Source organism: Lutra lutra, chromosome 12 (genome assembly GCF_902655055.1).
Source record: "Lutra lutra chromosome 12, mLutLut1.2, whole genome shotgun sequence".
In the NCBI taxonomy this organism is placed as follows: Eukaryota; Metazoa; Chordata; class Mammalia; order Carnivora; family Mustelidae; genus Lutra; species Lutra lutra.
Genome location: NC_062289.1, coordinates 27,662,294 through 27,682,811, shown reverse-complemented (window position 1 = coordinate 27,682,811; position 20,518 = coordinate 27,662,294). Strand labels below are relative to the sequence as shown.

Genomic DNA, 20,518 nt, shown 5'->3' with positions numbered 1-20,518 from the left:
GTGATTTCAGGGTTGTGAGATCAAGCCCTGAGTTGGGTTCTGTGCTCTGAGTTGATTCTGCTTAAGACTCTATCTTCCTCTCCCTCTGCCCCTCTCCCTGCTCTCTCTCTCTCTCTCAAATAAATATTTTTAAAAAAGAAAGAAATATAGAATAGATGTAGTAGAACAAAGTTAGACTATTTGGTTGAAATCATTAACTATAAAAAGGAAATAATGAATAATTGTGGGGAAAAAAATAGAAAATAGGCAAATAGTGAGCCTTATTAGTATCTTTTATAGAACATCCCTTTTCTCAAAGGACCAACTGAAAGAAGGCCACTCCTCCCAGAAACCCAGCTGGGCTGTTAGGCAGGCAGACCATCATGACTCAATTCATACTCAGAAGCCATGATGATTATATGGGCCTATGGATGTAATTCTGATTTTCTGGTTTCTAGACAACGGAACACTTATTGCACTGGCCATCACATGGTTTGCAGTTGGAGTGGATAGGACCCAGGGAGGCTGAGAGCAGAAAGCATAGATTTTCCTCTATGTTCCAGTGAGGCTACAGCACTCCAGGGACCACATCAGACTAAGGAACTCCAGAGCTTAGGACCAAGGATTGGAGTGGGGAAACCTAGCATCTAAGCTGGCCCTAAGGTCATAGTTATTCTGTGGGCAACTTTTTTTTTTTTTAATCTTGTGACTCTTCAGATTTTTCTCTTGGCAAAATGACCTTTAAGTCTGCTTCTCTCTGGAGAGGGGACAGAAGGGCTAGTTTTCTTCTCATGGATATTATCAGACTGTTTCACTGCACAGCTTGGAGATGGGGACAAGAAAGGTGGGCTAGTTTAATTCACTGATTAGATTCCTTCCTCCCCAGAATATTTTTAAAGTACCTATGATGTACCTTCTGCTTGCCCAAGTATGGAACAATACTTAAGGAAGGGTGAACCATGGTCCACATCATCTAAGAACTTGGAAATTTCTATTATAGCAGTTAATGATTTTCAAATAATTAGCATAGAATTTAAAACAATTCAACTAAAGTCAACAAGTGTAAACAGCATGACTACATGATGTCCAAACTCATGTTGGAGCTAGTGCCTATCTTAAAGGAATTTTCTGGATAGGAAGAAATCCAACAATATAAAATAACTGTATGGTACAAATGATATGAGTTGAGGAATTTTGTTTTCACCTAGTTATGAATGAATAAATGAGTAGAACTTAGTTGAGTGAAAGAGAGAAAAGAAGAAGGGAAGGAGAGAAGGAAGGAAGGAAGGATGGAAGGAAGGAAGGAAAGAAGGAAGGAAGGGAGGGTAGATGGGTAGATGGATAGAAGGGTAGATGGATGGAAGGTTGGGTGGTTGGAAGCTGAGTGGATAAATGGATGGGTGGGTGAGTGGATGTATGCATGGATATATGTATGGATGGGTGAGAAGGTAGATGGGTGGATGGGTGAGATGTTGGGTGGATGGAGGGTGACCGAGTGAGTGGATGGGTAGATAAGTAAATAGGTGAGTGGATGGATGGATAAAGAACGCTGGACCTGAATGTGGAGGCAGAAGCCTGGAGGCAGGGATCTAAGTAGGAAAGGACATAAAGGAGGAGTGGACAGTGTGAGGGGAATAGGAAGGGGAAGCAGTTTATCCACAAGACATAGTTTTACCATGTACTGATTCTTCATTCCTTTCCAAACTCTATACCTGTCAGCCAGGATAACCACCACTGTATCCCAAGGCAAGGAGAAAGAACTGGGGAGGAGGCCGGGAAAAGGGTCTGGGATAAGCACCCAAGTCTGGGGATTCCTTAAGAACTTACAAAGACACTGACTCCCGGATAAGGGAGGGGAAGGCTGTGGTTGAAAGATCGGGGTCTCCAGGTGAGCTGCTCCAGGTAACTGATTCTCCTCTTCTGCTTCTCATAGCGAAGACCCCAGGATAGCAAGGGCAAGAAGGAAGAGGGGGAGGAGTCAGACACAGATGAGAAATGCACAATTTGTCTGTCTATGCTGGAAGATGGAGAAGATGTGAGGTAAGAGACCCGCTCCTTTTGTCCCCCACTCCTTCCCCCCCACAGGTATTAATGATCAGTCTCGTGCTGTATGTCAGGGGTACAGTGCTTGTTTTCTTGTGCATGTGCATGCTAAGTGTGCCATAGATTGTTATGTGGTTCTTCTAGGAAGGTGGTATGTGGAATGTTCTAGATGTATGATGCTTATGGTGTGGACTGGTGGACACAGAGTGTAAGAGAACAGAGTGATATTTGGCTTGGATGGGTGTAAGACAAAGTCATGGCTTTGTTTCAGGCTGGTCTGAAGGAGCTTCATGGAGGAGGAGGGCTGTGGGGTGCTCCTCCCTGATATGACTTCCCAGCCCCGCCACAGCCTCACTGCAGGGCAGGGCTCCGAAGACCCTCTTTGGCCCATCCCCCAGTGGTGCCACTGTGGGCCACCCCCCACCCCCATCCTGTGATAGCCAGTATCGCGCCGCCCCTGGCCCTCCTGGGACCCCCTCCCTTTCCACCAGCCCTCTGACCCTCCCTTCTCTTCCAGGCGCCTACCCTGTATGCATCTTTTCCACCAACTGTGTGTGGACCAGTGGCTCGCCATGAGCAAGAAATGTCCCATCTGCCGAGTGGACATTGAGACACAACTGGGAGCCGACAGCTGAGGGAGGAATTAGCCAGTGGACGCCCCATTTTCCTTCACCAGGTCCTCCCCACGGCCATAGCCCTTGCAGCCAAACTTTGCCTTCTGAGCCATTTGATGTAGAGGAAAAGCCTGCAAGCACATTTTGTGGAAAGAGGAGTTGGCGGTATCCGTGTCTGAGGGAAAGGAGGGGTGGGGGGAGGACCCCCCCCATCCAGAATGGTGACTGCCCCCATCCACCTCGCTGCGCGGGAGGGAGCTGGCCGTGCCCGGAGCAGGGGTGGGAAGGGGGGGCCCACGCTGCTGAGAATCTGGATGGGAACTGGAAGGTCCTAGCTGACAGGCCCCTCAATCCTGTCCTTGGAAGGATTGTATATATACCTCTCGACCACGTAGAAACCATGTAGGGGTCTCTAGCTATTTCTGTGGATGGCAGCCGGAGCATGTTAGCTTAAGAAAAATGTCGTGTGTGGTGCTCTAGTCATCTGTGGTGGACATGTCGCTGTTACGAATTCGCACCAAATATTTCTCATTGAGTTCCTTGTTTTGGTGCCTGACTGAACCAACAAACGACAGCCCAAATCTTCCCGTCTTTATGAGAAAAAAGGAGAAAAGAATCAAAAGTGAAAAAAAAAAAAAGCAAATCCTGTTTTCTGGTGAAAAAGGATGATTTTTTTTTTTTTTTCACCCAGGTTGGGAGGCGGGGCGGGGTGGGGGTGTATCTTTTGGTTTTGGTTTTGTTTTTTTCCTTTGCTTTTGTTTTTCTCATGTTTACAGTGTGTGGAGTGTAGAAGGGGAGCATCTGGGGGAAGGGGAGGACTGGAAAAGGAGCAGATGGGGGGCTTCGGTGGCCCCTGAGGGGCTCAGCCAGGGTGAGGAAGGCAGGGTTTGAGGAGAAGGGGGACATTCTGTCTTGAGGGAGGGCTCCCCAGGTCCAGGCCTGTCTACTTCGTTCCAGCCATGGCCCTGGTTCCACGTGGGACTAGGGAGGAGCGAGCCTTCAGCTAGAGTTGCCCCCGTGTTCCTCAGAGCCAGGGTGTCCCTGCTGATGCCACCTTCTTCCTTTCGGTTGGGCTTAAGCCCTGTCACAAAGAGGCAATTTGGCCCCTGCTTCCCTATGCAAAAATTAACTGGATGATGAAGATATGACAGCCTAGGTGGTGGACACTTGGCTTTGGCCACAGTGCTCTCGACTGGCACTCAGGGGCTGTGGTCAGACACCACGGACCTGGAGGAGGGCCTTCAGCTTCCTTTGGGGTGTCTCAGATCCCGATGGGGTCCCTCAGAGATGGCCCCAGTCCTGAGACTGCGTTGGCTGCGTTTGGGAGGCCCTGTGTCCCTAGTCTCTGGCTCTTTCTTTGACTCCTCTCTTTCTCTGTGTCTCATTCTCCTTCTCCTTAGAGGGGACACAAAAGACAGTGCATCTCCATTGCCGCCTCTTGTACCTCCCCGAGATGTGATGAGGGTTGACACTATCCACCCCAAAAATTCATGCTCCATCCTGAGAACTCCTTGGAGTTTAGGGACAGGGGTGGTGGGAGAAACAGACCTGGAAGTTCCAAGGGACACCACACAATGTGTCTTTCTGCATCACCCCACAATTTTTCTTGAACCCCAAAAGAAGCAGAGAGATGGGAGGACAGAATAAAGGAGATGGGGAACATCCACCAAACTTCAACCCCAACCCAGTTTTCTTCACTCATGGGTGGAAAACCCGGCCCAGCTGGAATTCTGTTCCCTTCCTTTGCCCCTCCCCCTCCCTTATTTGCACTGTCCTCAGTCTTCCCCTCCCTTCCCTCTTCCCCTCCCTTCCCTCCTCCCCCAGTCTTAATGCCCTCATATCAGTAAGAGAAAACTAAGGAGGACAGGATATTTGTCCCATCCATGAAGAAATTCTGTAAGGTTAAGAAAATCTGAGTCTGCATTGCTACTACAAAGGGTACATCCAGCACCAGTGGGCAAAAATGACCGAGAGGCAGATTTTGGCTTGAGGTAGAACCTTTTAGCACAACCAGAGCTGTGAGGCGGAGGCATGCCTCTTCTGAACACCTGCAGGCACAGAATGGGGGATGTGGCTGGCTTCCTGTGGGAGGGTTACTCAAGGAGCTTACTCAGACTGAGGCCTCTTCCAGCACCAATACTCTGGTGTTCTAGAAAATCTTTACTGAGTGCCTGCTCAGTGCTGGGAGAGAGGACGATATCCCTGCCTTAAGGAGCTTACCCTTTAGCTTAGGAGCCAAGACGCACATAATAGCACAAAAATGGTGACTGGCTGATGCAGGGTTAAAGGCGATGAGCATTAACTTGTCCAGTTCCATGGTTCCAGGGTGGGAATTGTGTCTCTGGGGGAAGACACGGCTGGGGAACCCATGGGTGTAGAGAGTGCTTCCGAGTCAGGATTTTGGGGAGAGCTAGTTACCAGTAGCTGCAGGAAGTAGGGACTTCTCCCCGGCCTGCTGTGACCTGGGGGTAGCCAGGGTGGTCTAGGGAAAGTCACTCCCCTCCCAGGCGGGGGCTCTTGTGCTCTCTGACGCTGGGTCCGAAGGCTAGCAAGTGGAGGGAGTGGGGGTGGAGCCAGATGGTGCCAGACCTGGGGTGTGGGTTCTGGTCTCAGCTCTTCGATGACAAAGAATGCTATGCTGCTGGGCCTCAGTTTCCCAGCTGTAATGCAAGGAGGTTGGATTGGATGCTTGCTCAATTTCCTTCTAACACACATTCTCTGATCCTCCCTGACATCGACACATCTTTCAAGCCGTGGGGCCGCGCGCCTTCCGAGCTATTGCAGGTGGCTTCCAGCAGGCACCAACATCTGTCTCCGAGGCTGGGAGCGGGACTCAGTCCCTTCCTCCTCCCTGTTCTGGGCAGGCTCTGAGGGCCCCAGGCTAACATTAGGCACTGACTGGGGTCGGGATCACCCAGCGGGGAGAGGTCAGCCACCGACTTTGGGGGGTGGATCCTGAAGCTTCCCTCCTACCCCCCCATCTCTCTGGGGCCCTTGTACCTTGTAGGTGGGCACAGAAGGTTCGCAGACTCAGGCTCCTGCCAGCTCCAGCCTCCTTAGCTGGACATCTCTCTGGGTGAGAACACCGTAGAGGGGTCTGTGCTTCTGTGCCCTCGAAGCCACCTCTCTCTTGTCGGGGAGACTGGGAAGATGACCAAGAGGCAGGCACGGGCCTCAGCATCTTGTACCCACCACCTCCGGGAGGGGAGACCCCCAGTCGTCCTCCTACTGCTCAACTCAAGGGACTCAGACCCTTTCTTGACTGAGACGCATGAGTGCCTTCTGGGGCAAGAGCCACCCCAGGATTCAAGTTGGGCCTCCCAGGGTCGCCAAGGACGCCAATCCACGAACCCAACGCCACAGGCGGCTGGCGTGGGCAGAGGCCCAGCGCAGGGCTCCCCCACCTGCCGGGACCCCTGGGGCCCAGCAGCCGTGATGGGACTCAAGCTCCTTTTCTGCAAATGTTCCCAGCCTCTCTGCAAGTATTCTCAACTCTTTATGCCTAATGAACAAGCACAGTTTTTTCAATGGTGAAGACAAAGCACCAGATCTTTCTTTTTTTTTTCCCCCCAAAGAAATCCCCCCCAAGCCCCCTCACCCCGCCGCCGCCTGCTGGCGGGGCAAACACTCCCCGCGTGGGGCTGTAGCAACGTCTGTCAGGTCCCCCTGTCGTGTTTCATCTCCTGCGCGTAGAGCAAATGCTAGAGCGATTTCAGCTGATAGAAAAACAAAAATGAAAAAAAAAAAACAAAAAACAAAAAACATGGCACGTTGCTAGTTTACAGGGTTTTGTGAGTTTAAATGCCTTATATTTAACAATCATAATTTATGACTAACTTGTAGATATCGTGGGTTCTTATTTAATTATTTTTATAGTTGTTTTGCATTTTTAATTATAATTTATTTATTTAGAAAGGATACTAATTTTTTTTATTACTCCTATTACCTCATTTTGGCGTTGTTTCTGGGAGTGGAATGCTTTGCATGCATTGGTACGATGACAAACAACTATGAATACAAAAAAAAATTTAAATAAAATTCCGCGAACTTTATTTTGTCCAAACTATCAGGGTGTGTGATTGCAAGCTGTCCTACTGTGGTGCTGGCCTCTTTGGATACATTCCATACGAAATGCAAACCTTTGATTCTGTATGCTGTGATCTAGTGAAAAACTCCAATATAGTGACTGTATTTAGCACATATATAAATATAATTTGCACTCGTCAGCAGACTGGGCTAATCCTTTCACTTGCTACCCCAACCCCCCCAATCCCTCCATCATTAACCTATTTCTTTTTCTTCCCTTATCCTTCCTGCCACCTCAGCCCACCCTGCCTCCATCCTCCCAGCAAGGCCTGGGGTCACTCTCTCCACCTGGGTTCCAGATGGCTCTGGTTCTAGAACTGGGCCCCTCAGACACTACCAGCAGAAGCATCTGAAAGCCAAAAAGCCAGATTTATTAGAAAGAGCCCAGGACTGGGGGTTTAGGAGGCTCGGGTTCTCAGACTAGCTCTATCGCAGACTTCGCTGTGACCTTGAGCAAGTCATTTGGCCTCTCTGAGTCTTGGTGTTCTGGGCAGTGCCGAGGGAAGGGAAGGGTGTCTAGGGTCCCTTGGACCCAGAGAGACAATGACACAGAAGGAGGGGGGAGGACACCGTGCTGTGCTGTCTCACCCTCTCAGGAGAGAAGGAAGAGGAGGAGAAGGGATGGAGGGACAGAGAGAAGGAGGGCATGGTGTGGGAGATAGGGAGAGGGACAGGGGGACACATCCTGGATCAGGACATCCTCTTTCACAAGCCTCGGCGGGCCTTTCTTTGCAGAACAAGCTGAAATCCATTATATTGTTAGTTGTGGGGCGGGGGTAGACAGAATGTCAGCCCCAATATATGGTGTTTGGGATTGCCACGCCAACCTGTCCTCTTTTGGAGCCTTTGTTGTTGGGCAGAGCCTTGGGACACAGATCTGGGACTCTGGGTCTCTCCTCCCAGGGTCTCCTCCTCCTTTGCCCTCTGCCATCGATCCTTGGTGGCTGAGGAGGGGAGGGGCTGCTGTGGCAGGGCCCTCCTGACTCACAGCTCCTCAGAAGGAATGCTGGGGGAGGGTTTGGGGAAGTGGTGGCCTCAGGCTGGCAATGCCCTGAGCCCAGATGTCTTTGAGCCAAAAGAGAGAGAGGGGAGGCCCACGCCCCTAGGAGAGGCCTCTGGGCCCACGGTGACCCTGGCCAGGAGACGGAGGACCACTCCTGTGCCCTCCGCATGTTTGCCTCCTCCCTCCTGTCCTCCTTCCCTTCCTTTCCTGCTCATCCTTCCCTCTTGCCTCTTGACATCACTGCCTTTGCCTGGTGGAGAAGTCCATCCTCCACATGAGGTCCCTGGGATGGTGCTGATGGGGGAGGAGGCGGAGGCCCAGACTCGCCACGCTGCTGGCCCAGGCTTGCAGGAAGTGGCCGGGCCTTGTAGGGTCCCTAAGCCCCAACTTTGCTCCAGCTGGACTATGGGTCCTTTCCCCGGGCTTCCTGCCTGCTGCCTGCCCAGCTTCCCCTTCTGCCTCTGCCCTGGAGCCCTGTTCTGCTTTCCTTGGAAATGGCCTGTGGGGTCGCCCACCAGGGCCCACGACCACCATGCCTCCGGGCCTGGCAGATACTGCCCCCTTGGCAGGGCTCCTGGACGGACATGCCTTATGCTGCTCTTCGGGGTCAGAGTGGGAAGGGGCCTTTTGCCCTGGCCGGCCTGTGCCCCCTCCTCTCCTCCCCCACCCTTCTTCCCCTTCCCGAGCCCGGCCTGGCCTGGACCAGCCACACCGGGCCCCTCCGGGGTAATTCAGTTGCCCCTGGTAAGTGAAAGGATTATCCTCAGTGTTGATTGTCCTTTTTTGTAACCCTCCTGCTGTTCTGTTCTGTTGTGCTGTGCAACATTTTGCTACATAGACTATTTTATAGCAGAAAGCTAGAAGAATATTTATTATGAATATTAAAGCAATAGTGCATCAATGAAAAGGCGGAGACATTAGGAATTGTGTAAATGCTTACATTCACTTTTGGTGGATTTTTTGTACTTTATTTATAACTAATAAAAATGAACTGCATTGCTAACTACACCTCACTTGCGCAGGGTGCTTATTTCTGAGTACCCAGGGCGCGTCTGGGGAAAGCCTCTCACAGACCTGTCTTTGTCTGAGAAATGAGGTAATATCGTTCACCTTTTTCCCATTCGTTTTCCTTGCTGTCTGTCCCTGTTCACCTGTTTCCCGCCTCCTCCCCTCCCTCGCCCTCCTCCTGTCCTCCTCCTCCCCATCTGCTCCCACCCTCCTCCTATCCTTTCCTCCTTCCACTTTCTCCTCTCCCTCCCCTCTCCTCCTCTTTCTCTTTTCCCCACCCTCTCTCTTATCTATCATTCTTTTTTTTTTTTTTAAACCTCTTTATCTCTCAAAAAATCTGTTCAATGCCGGGAATCTAATTAACCTGTTTCCTAAACTTTAGTTTATGAATCTTAAAGGGGAAAGTTCTCATTTTTTATCAATTTTCAAATGTAATCTCTTGCATTTGGAACTCGAAGTGTCCTCAGCTTCACGGTAAGGGAGAAGGAGCTGCTCTCCAGCAGTAGACCTGGATTTCTTATTTCTTTGTAAGAGCCCAGGATACCTCGTGCCATCATCTCAAGTCCTTCCCAATATGGGGATTAGTGAACTGAAAGGTGACTTTCTTTCACCACCTGAGAACAGAATAAGCCTTTTCTTTAACTAATAGACTTCACTTTTTGGAGCAGTTTTGGGTTACAGAACAATGAGCAGAAAGCACAAAGGGTTCCCACACTCTCTTGCCTGGGGGGGCCTCCTGTTACTAACACCTCTCCTTTGTGGGTTACGTTTGTTACAACCAATGAGCCAATCTGGAGACATCATTATCCACTAAAATCCCTAGTTTATAGGAGGTTAATGAAGGTTCAAATCCCTCATCCTTGCGCAAGCGAGATAATTCAAAATACTGTCTGTCTGTAGCCTTCCACGTAGTTCCATCTGTGTCCAAGAACCAGGGCTCTGTCGTGCTGGCTCCCCGACTCACCAGAAAAGGGGGAGGGGACAGGGCAGGGACAGTACCCTTCCCTGGTCTTGAGCACCCTAAAAATGGGGATGGCAGCTTAGGCTCCTTCCAGCTTTTGAATTCCCAGGTTTCTACTTACAGGCCCTGCATCCCTCCATTATCCCTCTTTAGTTTCCTGTTTATCCCCACGGTGGCAGTGACCCTGGGAGGACAGGCTCCGCCTAGCTTTGGGCTGGAGCGGGGAGAGGGCTGGGACACTAGTTCTCCACGGATGTCATGGGGCCCCGCAATATTGGTCGATGCACACCCTTCCTAATCGCTCCGCCTCGCTTCCACCCACCTTGCTGAGACCGAGTCTAGATGGAAAGAGAGTTCTCAGAGAACTAGGCTCACACTCTGCCCAGGCCCGTGCCTCCCAGTCACTGCCAAGGTCCCTGGAGACGTTAAGTTAAGGAAGAAGAGTCTCTGTATTAGCCCGTGTTCTCCAGAGAGACAGAGCAGTAGTAGGATGTGTATCCAAACAGAGACTCATCGAGAAGAACTGTCTTGTGTGACTGTAACCGTGGAGGCTGAGCCGTGGTACCTGCTGCCCGCCGGCAGGAGGCCGAGGCAAGCCTCGGACGACTCTGAGTCGAAGCCTGCCCACAGCAGCGAGAACGAGAACCCCAGTCCTGGGCTGGAGATCCAGGGCCAGCTCAAGCAGGTAGGCAGGAAATGGACAGAGTCTCCCTTTCTCTGCTCTTTGTTCCGCCCAGGGCCGTCTACTTTGAGTCAAAGACTAATCTCATGCGGAAACCCTTCGGGGCACATCCCCCAGTGACATTTCCTCTGGGGACCCTGTGGCCAGCCCAAGGATCCATCCTGTTAGCCTCCCTGCCCCCACCCATCTCCCAGCCAGGTCTCTCCTCCCTCTACCCCCTGCGGGGCAGCAAACACCAAGCACCTGGAAGGTCACCTCTCCCTTGGGGCCTCCCTCCCGCTTCTCCCTAGCCCGCTTGCGCCCTGGGGGAATTCCCCCACCAACACCCCCACCTGCCCTAGAAGCATCCTTCAGCCCAGCAAATAACACAGCTTCCCCACACTTGCCGCCTTGTCTCAGAACCGCCCGGCACCATGCCCAGGTAGCTGGTCTTTCATCTGCTTCCTGTATCCAGCTTGCATCCCGCGTTGGTTTCTTTTGAGCAAAGCCCTGCCCTTGGGTTTCCTGAGCCACCTGTTAGCTGTGTGACGTTGGGCAAATTAGTTAAACTCTCTGTGCTTCAGTTTCTTCATCTATAAAATGGGGTCATGTTAGCACCTGCCCCACACGTCTTTACGAGGATTTAATGAGCTGGGATATGTAAAGTACTTGCCATGTCTGCTATAAACACTAGCTGTGATGCTGATGCTTTAGAGAAAATCCTTGCGGTCCATAGTCTTTCTCCTTGGTTCTCTTTTTCTCCACTCCCTCTCCCTTTCCTAGAGAGTTTTCCAGGCCCCGTCAAGGTCTACTCTTCCCCTCGGGCCACCCCAGCCATGGTCAGCCACCACCAAGGGTCTCTGCCCTGTCCCCCAACCTGTTCCTGGTGACTGAGGGAGCCAGCAGGACAGAGCCCTGGTTCTTGGATCAAGAGACACCGATGGAACGACGTGGAAGGCTACAGACAGCATTTTGGATCACCTCGCTTGCGCAATGATGAGGGACTCAGTAGGAGGGCTGGTAAGTGAGACCTTAAAACCAGACTTTGGGAATCTCACCGCTCTATAATCGGCTTTCTTCACTCAGTTGGAGAGTCTAGAAGAAAACCACACTGAGGTCTCTAGGCCAGAAGCACCGAACTCCTCTTCCCTTCAGCTCATAAGGAATATTACCTTCCTCACCATCCAGGGGCCCCTATCCAAACTTCCCCTGTTAAAATTAGGGCGAAAATACTCTTTCCTCCCTTCCTCTCCGGGCCTGTCTCATAGGTGCTCTTTACCCCCTTTGTCCAAAGCTGAGAATCCCCCTCCTGCTCCCTGAACCCCCTTACCTTGCCCTCGAGGGACATTTGGGCACCTGCCAGTGCTTGATGCTTGGGGCCGTGCTCTGCCATGGGGCTGGGACAGAAAGGGTTACCTGTTCGGGGTGCCCACGCAGCACGAGGGGTCCTCAAGACGTGGGGCACCCACAAAACTTCTGCCCTCATCTAGTTGGACCCCATATAATCAGAATCCACAAAGCGTGTAACTGAGCTGGGCCGAGTTTACTTTTATCAAAATCTTGGAAGAAAAGGGTTGTTCAGCCAAAGAGCTGAGGAAATAAAATTGGAAGGTTTATGTTTAACCTACTTAAGAGCAGAAGTGTTTTTCAGGCTTTGGTGCCACAGTTTGTATGTAAATAGCTTGTGCTAACTGCAAATGAGTCTTATCTTTTCTTTGATGTGGACCCCCCAGGGATATTTATTTGGCAATACTTTGTTAGCAGTTACTCGAAAGCAATACAATTAAGGTTCTCTCCCAATATTCTTTAAAGTAGTCTTGTCTCTAAAGCAGGAGAGGAAAGATGGAGAGAGGATAGGCAACCTTGTCCCTCAGGAAGCCATCCTTATAAGGAAGAAGTTCCGAACAGGGGAAGCTGTCAGTGTTGGGGGGGTGGTTCTGGGGAGGGAATGAGTAGCTCCGGTGGACCCGGAATGGAAGGGAGGTTCTGGGGGAGGAAGAGACAGGACTTTCCTTTGTTTCCTTCACCCTGAGCCCCAGTGAGGGGCTCCTGTCTTGGCTGGAGCAGGGATGGTGCCCAGAATCACCCAATTGCCCAGCAATGACCTGGGGCGCTGTTGGCAGCAGGGCTTTGGGTGAACCGGGTTCAGGAAGGACCGTTCCAGAAGGAAGGGTCTGTTCACCCTCGCCCTAGCTGGTGGCTGGGTCTCAGCTTCGGAACGGACTGCTGGTGTAGGGAGCCATTGCCTGCTGCACAGGGAGTACTTTCCTGCTTGGGGCCAGGACTAGGGGCGGCGAGGGAAGTTCGGTGGGAGCTGTATTTAAGGGGCCTCACTCTTAGCTGTGGCCTCCCCTTTGCAGGAGCCTGAGGTTGAGCTCGCCCTTAAATGTTGCACCCTGGCCTTCTTGCCAGCTTCACCCTCATCCCAGCCTTGCTTTCCGCCCTCTAAGAGGGGGGTTCTGGTGATTGCCTACAAGGAAGAGACAGGACTCGAAAAGCAGAGCGTCCTGTGCATGTCCCTCCTTCTTTCCTCAGGGTGGAGAGCAGCGGCCAGCGAGGACAGAGAGCTGTCCTCCCCAGCCACCTTGGGGGTCCTGCCCCCCACCTCTGCCTGCAGCCTCAGCACTGAGTGGTGAAGGCCTGTGGAACCCCAAGTGACAGGACTTGCTGAGGGTCCCAACCCTCCCTCGGGTGAGGGGTGCCCAAAGAGCAGGGCTGTGGACACAGCACCTGACAGGTGTTGGATCCTGAAGGCCCCCAGGCTCCCCTGCCTAGCCCCCTCCCCACTGCCACGCCCCTCTCCTTCCTCTCTCCCTCCACCACCTGCACAGAAGGCCTAGTTCAAGCCCAGTGGTGCCCTTATCGGGCCCCAGGCTGAGTCAGAGGCTCACTGAGGTACTAAGTTCCCCGGTGCACATGAAGCAAGGAGGGGGGACTGACGTGGGGGTTGGTGATGTGGTGGAGGGGTAGGCGGGTGACAGGAGACCTCAAGCAGACAGAAGGGAGGGACAGTGTATGGGGGCATTGCTGGAGGGTCACCTGCTGCTCGTGGAGCTGTGGGCTGCCTGCCTGCCATGGGGATGGCCCCGGGCCCGAGAACTTGAGGAGCCAGGCTGGGGGGAAGTGCACTTGAATGAGCCAAAGGTGTGACCATTGTTTATGGGGTCTTCACAGCCGTAGTTCCATTAGGTCTTGATGCGTCCTTTGTGAGGAGAGCAGAGGAGGCAGTGCAAGTAAGGGACAGAAAGAGAATGGACTAAGGTCATGGGGTGTGTCAAACCAGGCCTGCCCTGTCCAGGTAACATTGGGCTGACATTGGGCCCCTGAGTGGCACGACGACAGCACAGACTCTCCCTGTCCCAGCTTTGATGGGAGGCACAAGACAGCAGATGCCACATTCCACAGTGAGGGCATGTGCTTCTTGCCCGACGGCGGGCGGAAAACTGTTTTCAACTTTGAGCTGACCATCCTTCTCCAGCTTTAGACGGAACGGAGTGGCTGAGAAGGAGGCCATGGCTATGGGGACAGGACCCTCAGAAATGGCTGTTGGTGTGGGAGCACCCCCTTCCTTCTGGCTGCCCTCTTACCCAATCCTGGGGACCGGGACTTCAACAGGGCTGCCTGGAGAGGGGAGGAGTACACCTCATATGAAGATAGAGTGTCCCACCCCATCCATAGAGATCCCAAGGATGAGGTGTGGCCTGGCTGGCTGCTGATGACAGAGACTAGTGGCCTGAATGAGGCATTCGTCAGAGCAAAGGATGCCCAAGGACCTCCTCTATAGGTGTCTTAGTTCCGAAAAGGGAGGCAGATTGGAGGGCTGAAGGGATGGAGAAGAACTCCCAGAGGCATCCTGCCTGTCTTTCCTTCCCCAAGGGATGGGAACTTGGGGTCAGCAAGAGGGGGAGGGGGAGTGACAGTGCACGGTGGGGAGAGAGGGGAGGGACTGCCCCTTGTGCCCACAGTGGTGCACACATGCATGAACACACACGCGTGCACTCCTCCTTCCCTTCTGGTCCCCCTGTGAGAGGACTGAGTTGCGGGATGAGATCAGACGAATTCTAAGCATGACTTTGGCCCTTATCTAGGAGCCAGACATTTCAGTGGCAGAACTGTAATGGGCTTTGGGACTTAACGTGGTTGTACTTTTTATGACCTACGAGAGTTCAGAAGAGCTTCGAGGCTTGGTGAAGGGGACAGGGACAGTGGTGGGGAGGTGGAGGAGGAGGGTGGAGAGAGCCAGTTCCACAAAAAGCTGTTTCGTGATTACTTCTCCCCTACTCCCACCCCAGCCCCCATGAGTCCTGCTCCCTTGTTCGACATGCCTGACACACTCCCCCTTCAGTGCTGGCACTGAATTCAAACTGCCACAGATGAACTCATTTTGTCCCCCTGGTGACCTGTGTGGTGGTAGTTCAGCCTGAGTGCACCAGTGACCAGGCTTTTCCAGGGCCTGCCCCTCTCCCTTCCGTTTCTCTTCAGTTCTCTGGGTCTCACCTGTGTTATCACAGGTGAGAACGACCAGTGGGCACCTGGCAAGGCTTCTCCTTAAATGGTGGAAAGGATCATGTACATTTTCACAGGCTCATAAATCCCCCCGGGGCTAAAGCACTTCCTCCTGATGTTTTTCTCCATTTGCCACTGGATTTATTGGAACTGGGGGAAAGGACGCATTTCTTAGTGAGCAGACGCCAGATGATTTCTTTGTGGGGTGTGGCTGGTAATAATTAGCCCAGCTTTTTTGGGGAAAAACACGTTAATTAGTTTTCGCTTAAAATACACCACCTCGATGGCCTCTTCTTCCCCACCTCTATCCCCCGGGTGAAGCCCCAATTTCCCATCCACACTTGGCAGCAAGTCTCAGCCTGGTCTGTTGCTGTTACTGGAAAAGAAAACACAGAAGGTTATTTCGGTGCTGCACGGGATTATGACACATATTGATTGATTCCTGTAGGTCTGGGAGACTGGGGAAGGGCAGGACGCCTCAAGTAGTCACCCACAGTGGCCTCCAGAGAACGCGAAGTTCTGGGCCACCCTTCTGGACCCCAGTCCCACTCCAGGAGGCTTTGGAGAAAAGACTGCTGAAACCCAAGGTGGAGGTCAGGAGCATCTTGGTGAAGGAGTGGGAGGGACGGCCTCCAGCCCCTCAGACAGAAGGGAAGAGGTCTCTCCAGGTGAGCCCGTCCCCGCGCTTCTTGTCCAGCCACCTGCCGCAGTTGAAGATGGTGGCCACGCCAGTGCTGGTGTTGGTGACTTCCACCTTGTCCACCAGCCAGCCTGAGTAGTAGCCGCTGCTGTCATGTTCCACTCGTACCTTGCGCAGCTCGCCCAGCTCCAGCGTCTCCAGGAAGAAGCGGTCGGTGCTGCCCCGCTCGAAGAGGTTACGCATTTTCTGCTTCAGCTCCCGCTTGCCCGTGTCCCCGTTGGCCCCAAAGATGGTCACGAAGACATTGGCATCGGTGCCTGCCCCTGGCTCATAGCCCGTCGTCACGATGACCTCGTACTTGACTGGCACCAGGCTCTGGATCTTGCTGGCGAAGCTCTCAGTTGTCTTGGTGACCTCAAATACCTTGAAGTACTTCCTCTTCCTCTTCAGGGGGATGAGGGAGTCACAGTTGAAGAAGTACCTAATGGGGAGGGAGAAGGCTCTGTGGACACGGGCCGAGGCTCCCACCCTCACCCTGGGCCCCAGGTCCATACATGATTCCTTCCCCAGGCGGCAGGATATTGGGGCTGGAGATGTCTGCATTGAAATACGAGGATGGAGCCTTGCTTATCGTAGAATTCACAGTGAGTGGCTTCTCTATCCTTGTAGTTGCTCCTTGATTCTTCTGCCCCGTCCCCTCTATATTCCACGTGCGATCCACCAGCAAATTGCATTGACCCCGTCTTTAAAATAGGTCCAGAATCAGCCACTTGAAAAAGTATGCATTAGCCCACTATCTGCTCTGCTGTCCCTCTGGTCCAAGTCACCAGCACCTCCCCCTCACGACAGATCAGACGCCCAGCTGGTCTCCCTGTTTCCTGCGGTCCATTCTTTGCACAGCAGCCAAGTGACTCTGCAGACATGTAAGCCCAAGAATGTAATTCCTCTGCTCAGAACCCTCTAATGGCTTCTTAGGTTAAGTAAAACCCACCTCCAAGACCCTTTGTGACTAGACCCTCTGCCTGGTGTTTGCCTTTCTGACCCGGCCCCTGGCCTTCTCTAAGCTCACTCCACACCAGCCAGGCGGTCTCCTTGCTCTTTCAAAGGGACTGATGAATATTTCTACCCAGTTTTGTCACCTTCAGAGACAGCTGCAGGATCCAGAGTGACAATCCCAGGCAAAGCCACGTGGAAACGTCACTGGGGAATGTGTGCTCCCAAATCCCTTGCACTGGGCTGAGTGGAACTATGAGTGTGTGTGCATGGTCTGTAGAGTGAAAGGGGTAAGAGAAAGTCCTTATTGAAGAAACCACCATAAGCAGAAGCAAATCTAGGGACAAGAAAAAATGGTCTCAGACCAAAAAGTCCCCTCTCTACCTCCACCCCACACAATGCCAATTTTAGCCTCTGGATAATGGTAGTGAGCCCAATAATTCATCACAAAGGAAGAAGTCAGAGGGCATGGCGGGAAAATGCTGCACTGGGTCGCCCCAGCCCTACCACCCGTGTGATCTTGGACAAGCCAGGCCCCCTACTCCGACCTTGGTTTTCCCATTGGCAATGCTAGAGGTTTGAACTGAACAACTGCTCTGGTTTCTTCCCACTCCCAACTGCTAGAATTTTAACAGCTTTGGAAATAAGCTCTCCTGGCACTGACTGATGACGTCAGGGAGGTAGCCCTGAGAGGGCGTGCCCAGTGTACAAAATCAGACCCCTCTTAGATGAAAATCCGTAACTGCGAAAAGAGTTTGCTTTCCTGCACGCTTCCTAAATGCTAAGCCTTTGCATTCTTGCGTCTCATTAGTTCCCACAACAACCCAGAGCTGCAGGCATCATCCTCCCATTTCACAGAAGGGGAAACTAGGTCTTGGAGGAGAAAAGTCACCACCTAAGGAGAACCAGAACCGGGCCCGGGGCCCAGCCTTCCTAGCCACCCGAGGAGCCTACCACTGAAAGACACGGGGAGGAAATCCTTGTTCTGCTTCAAGATCTCTCTTTCTCTAGTTACCACTTGATAAATGCGGATTGTTGTTACATGCCACATTTTCTTAGAGGGGATATAACTTCATTCTTTGTTTAGACATTCTTTAAAAATGTATTTCTTTATGCAAATCCTCACTGATATACATAATTCTATATAAATGCACGAATCATGTGATTGTATGCGTGTTTTTCTAAATGCACTCTTTTTCTTCTTTTCGCTTGGCTCTCTCTCCTTTTTCCCTCCTTCCTTTCCACTTCAACATCCCACCTTTACCTCAGATAACCCATGTAACAGTTGCGGGTGTATCTTGCCAAATTTCCTTCCATTTCACCCAATCCTGCACAGACCCACATAGACACAGACATATGCGGGACGTCAGTGTTCCCTTTACAAAATGGCATCATATAATATGTGTTTTCCCATATCTTACTTTTCCTGGGAATTGCTCCAAGTCATCTGGTACATATTTAATTCATTATTTTTAATGGCTGAAAAGTATTCCCTGGTATAGCTATAAGGAAAAGATTTCTAATAGATATAATTAAGATCACCAAAAGGTGGGACCCTAGGGCTTTGTGGAGTTAAGACTCTAGATGTGGAAGGACACAATCCAGGCTTTTCCCACTAGAAATGAGGATAGGGTCATCAGAAAGAATAAAGGCAAAAGCAAAGAAAAACGAATGAAAGGAAATGAAATATATTTGAAAAACATGTAAATATGATCACGCTTCTGTGAACAGTGTGTAATTTGAATTTTTATAATGACTGTATTTTTTTTTAAGATTTATTTATTTATTTATTTGAAAGAGAGTTACAGAGAGTGCACAAGTAGGCAGAGCGGCAGGCAGAGGGAGAGGGAGAAGCAGGCTCCCCACTGAGCAGGGAGCCTAATGTGGGGCTCGATCACAGGACCCTGGGATCATGACCTGAGCCCAAGGAACCCACTCAACCGACTGAGCCACCCAGGTGCCCCATGACTGTAGATTTTATTTATTAGAGAGAGAAAGCACACACAAGCAAGGAGGGGTAGGGACAAAAGGAGAGCGAGAAGCAGACCCCATGCTGAGCAGGGAGCCTGACTGGGGACTCAATCCCAGGACCCTGGGACCACAGCCTGAGCTGAAGGCGAACACTTAACCAACGGAGCCACTCAGGTGCCCCAAAGACTTATTTATTTATTTGAGGTGGGGGAGGAGCCAGGGGGTGTAGAAAATCTCAAGTAGACTCCATGCTGAGCTTGGAGCCCAACATGGGGCTCAATCTCACGACCTTGAGATTATGACCCGAGCGGAAACCAAGAGTCTAACATTCAACAGACTGTGCCACCAGGGCACCCCAATATGATTGTGTGTTATATATGATATTGGGCTAAAACAATAGTTATTTTTGGTTTAAAAAAAAAAAGAAAAGAAAAGCCCCTGTGTGGGTCCTTGTACCAAAATCCTGAGGATCTTAGTGGTGAAGGAGGACTGGTTAGGAGGAGGAGTCAGAACTGGAAACGGTTAAAAAAGAAAATTTGAGATTACTGTGTTTATGGGAGATTGAGATTAAACTCTTTTGTAATTCACGGAAGCCCAACTATTAATGGAACCGCGGACACAGACACACTGTCCCTCAGGAACCACAGGCTTGCAACCTGCCCACACCGGCAGGAGTACGACCCGTGAGAGTGTCCTGAGCTGGGGCCCCTGTCAGCCACCCCCCAGCACCAGACGCCAGGGAACATCCAGCTCTCTTCCCAGAAGGGGACAGCGAGCACAGGGAGGTGATGGGTAACTGCCTGAGGCCAAACAGCTGACCAGATGACAGCCCTAGTGTCAGGGCTCTGGACCCCCTGCACCTCCCTTCCCATCGGGAAGTTCCCCCACTCCATGGACATCCTTCCTACCCCTCTAGCCCTGGTGACATTGTGACAAAAGGCTACGCTCTTGAGAGTGTAGGAATGGCAGCTTCTTTCCACTGGAAGAGAAATCCTGTAACTTGGCCCCTGGACTGTGGGGTAGGAAGTTCATGGGTTGAACCAGTTTTTCCCTTCCTTCCGAGACTGGAAGGTGCTGGGTGGCGCTGAGATTTTGGGCTCCCTCTCTCACAGCCAACATTGTTGGTTTAAATCAATAGGGATGATTTCATTTTATTATTGCATTGCATTATATTGTCTTGTCTGGTTTGGTCTGTTCTGGGGGTCTGCAGAGGTGTGGCTCGCACAGCCATACTCCATGTGGCTGGCGGGATGTACCAGGTGACAGAAGGGGCTTTGACCTGGCCTGGGCTTGCTGGGTGAGTCAGGAACTCCTCTGGGCCTTCTGTGCTTCTGTTCTCCAGTACCCATCAGTGCTGCTCCAAGCAACCACACCCAGAACTCTGGCAGGATTTATTGTATCTGCTGTTTTTTCTCTAAGAGAACAATGGCTCACAGTGCAGCCTGAAAGGGACTCAATTATGTCCCAGCTCCAAATTCCTAGTTGAAGCCCTAACCCCCAGTGTGATGGCATTTGGATGGGATCTGGGAGGTGAGTAGGTTTAGATGAGGTCTAGGGTGGGGCCCCTTGATGGGAATAGTGCCCTTATAAGAGGAAGAGACACCTGCGTTTTCCCTTTCTCTCTCTCTCTCGCTCTCACTCCGTCTGCTGCAATGACACAGCAAGCCAGGAAGGGAGGCCTCCTCAGGACCCAGCCAGGCTGGTACTCTGACTTCCCATGTCCAGCCTCCCAAATGGTGAGAAACGGGTGTCTGCTATTTGAGGCACCCAGTCTGTGGTCTTTTGGTGCTGCAGCCTGAGCAGGTTAAAACAGAAGCTTGGAAGTCAGAACACTTTCCTGGCGGATTCCCAAAGGGGAAGCTTGGTCAGAGGGAGCCAATCCCAGGATGTCTGCCTGCTGCAGGGGGGCTGGGGGACATAGGCCCACATGGCTCTGAGAAGTTTGGGCTTCTGGAAGCTGGAGCCTACAGGCCGAGCCTACACCTGGCTGCTGCTTCTGTCTGCTGCACTCACCGGGAAGGCATGGCCATGGGCAGGTCACCGGGAAGGCATA

At 51.8% G+C, this 20,518-nt stretch overlaps 2 protein-coding genes across 3 annotated transcripts in view; one reads left to right on the top strand and one right to left on the bottom strand.

Moving 5' to 3' along the window:
- Positions 1-3,248, top strand: part of ARK2C (arkadia (RNF111) C-terminal like ring finger ubiquitin ligase 2C) — a 98,526-nt gene extending 95,278 nt beyond the window's left edge. The window contains exons 7-8 of the mRNA XM_047698597.1: positions 1,913-2,019; positions 2,540-3,248. Coding sequence (XP_047554553.1) covers positions 1,913-2,019; positions 2,540-2,657 — 225 coding nt within the window. The 3' untranslated portion in view covers positions 2,658-3,248. The remainder of the gene's footprint in view (positions 1-1,912; positions 2,020-2,539) is intronic.
- Positions 3,249-15,320: 12,072 nt separating this feature from the next.
- LOXHD1 (lipoxygenase homology PLAT domains 1) overlaps positions 15,321-20,518 on the bottom strand; it is a 154,144-nt gene continuing 148,946 nt past the window's right edge. For both annotated transcript variants that reach the window (XM_047697662.1, XM_047697663.1), the window contains one exon: positions 15,321-15,982. In XM_047697662.1, the coding sequence (XP_047553618.1) occupies positions 15,502-15,982 (481 nt within the window). In that variant the 3' untranslated portion in view covers positions 15,321-15,501. The remainder of the gene's footprint in view (positions 15,983-20,518) is intronic.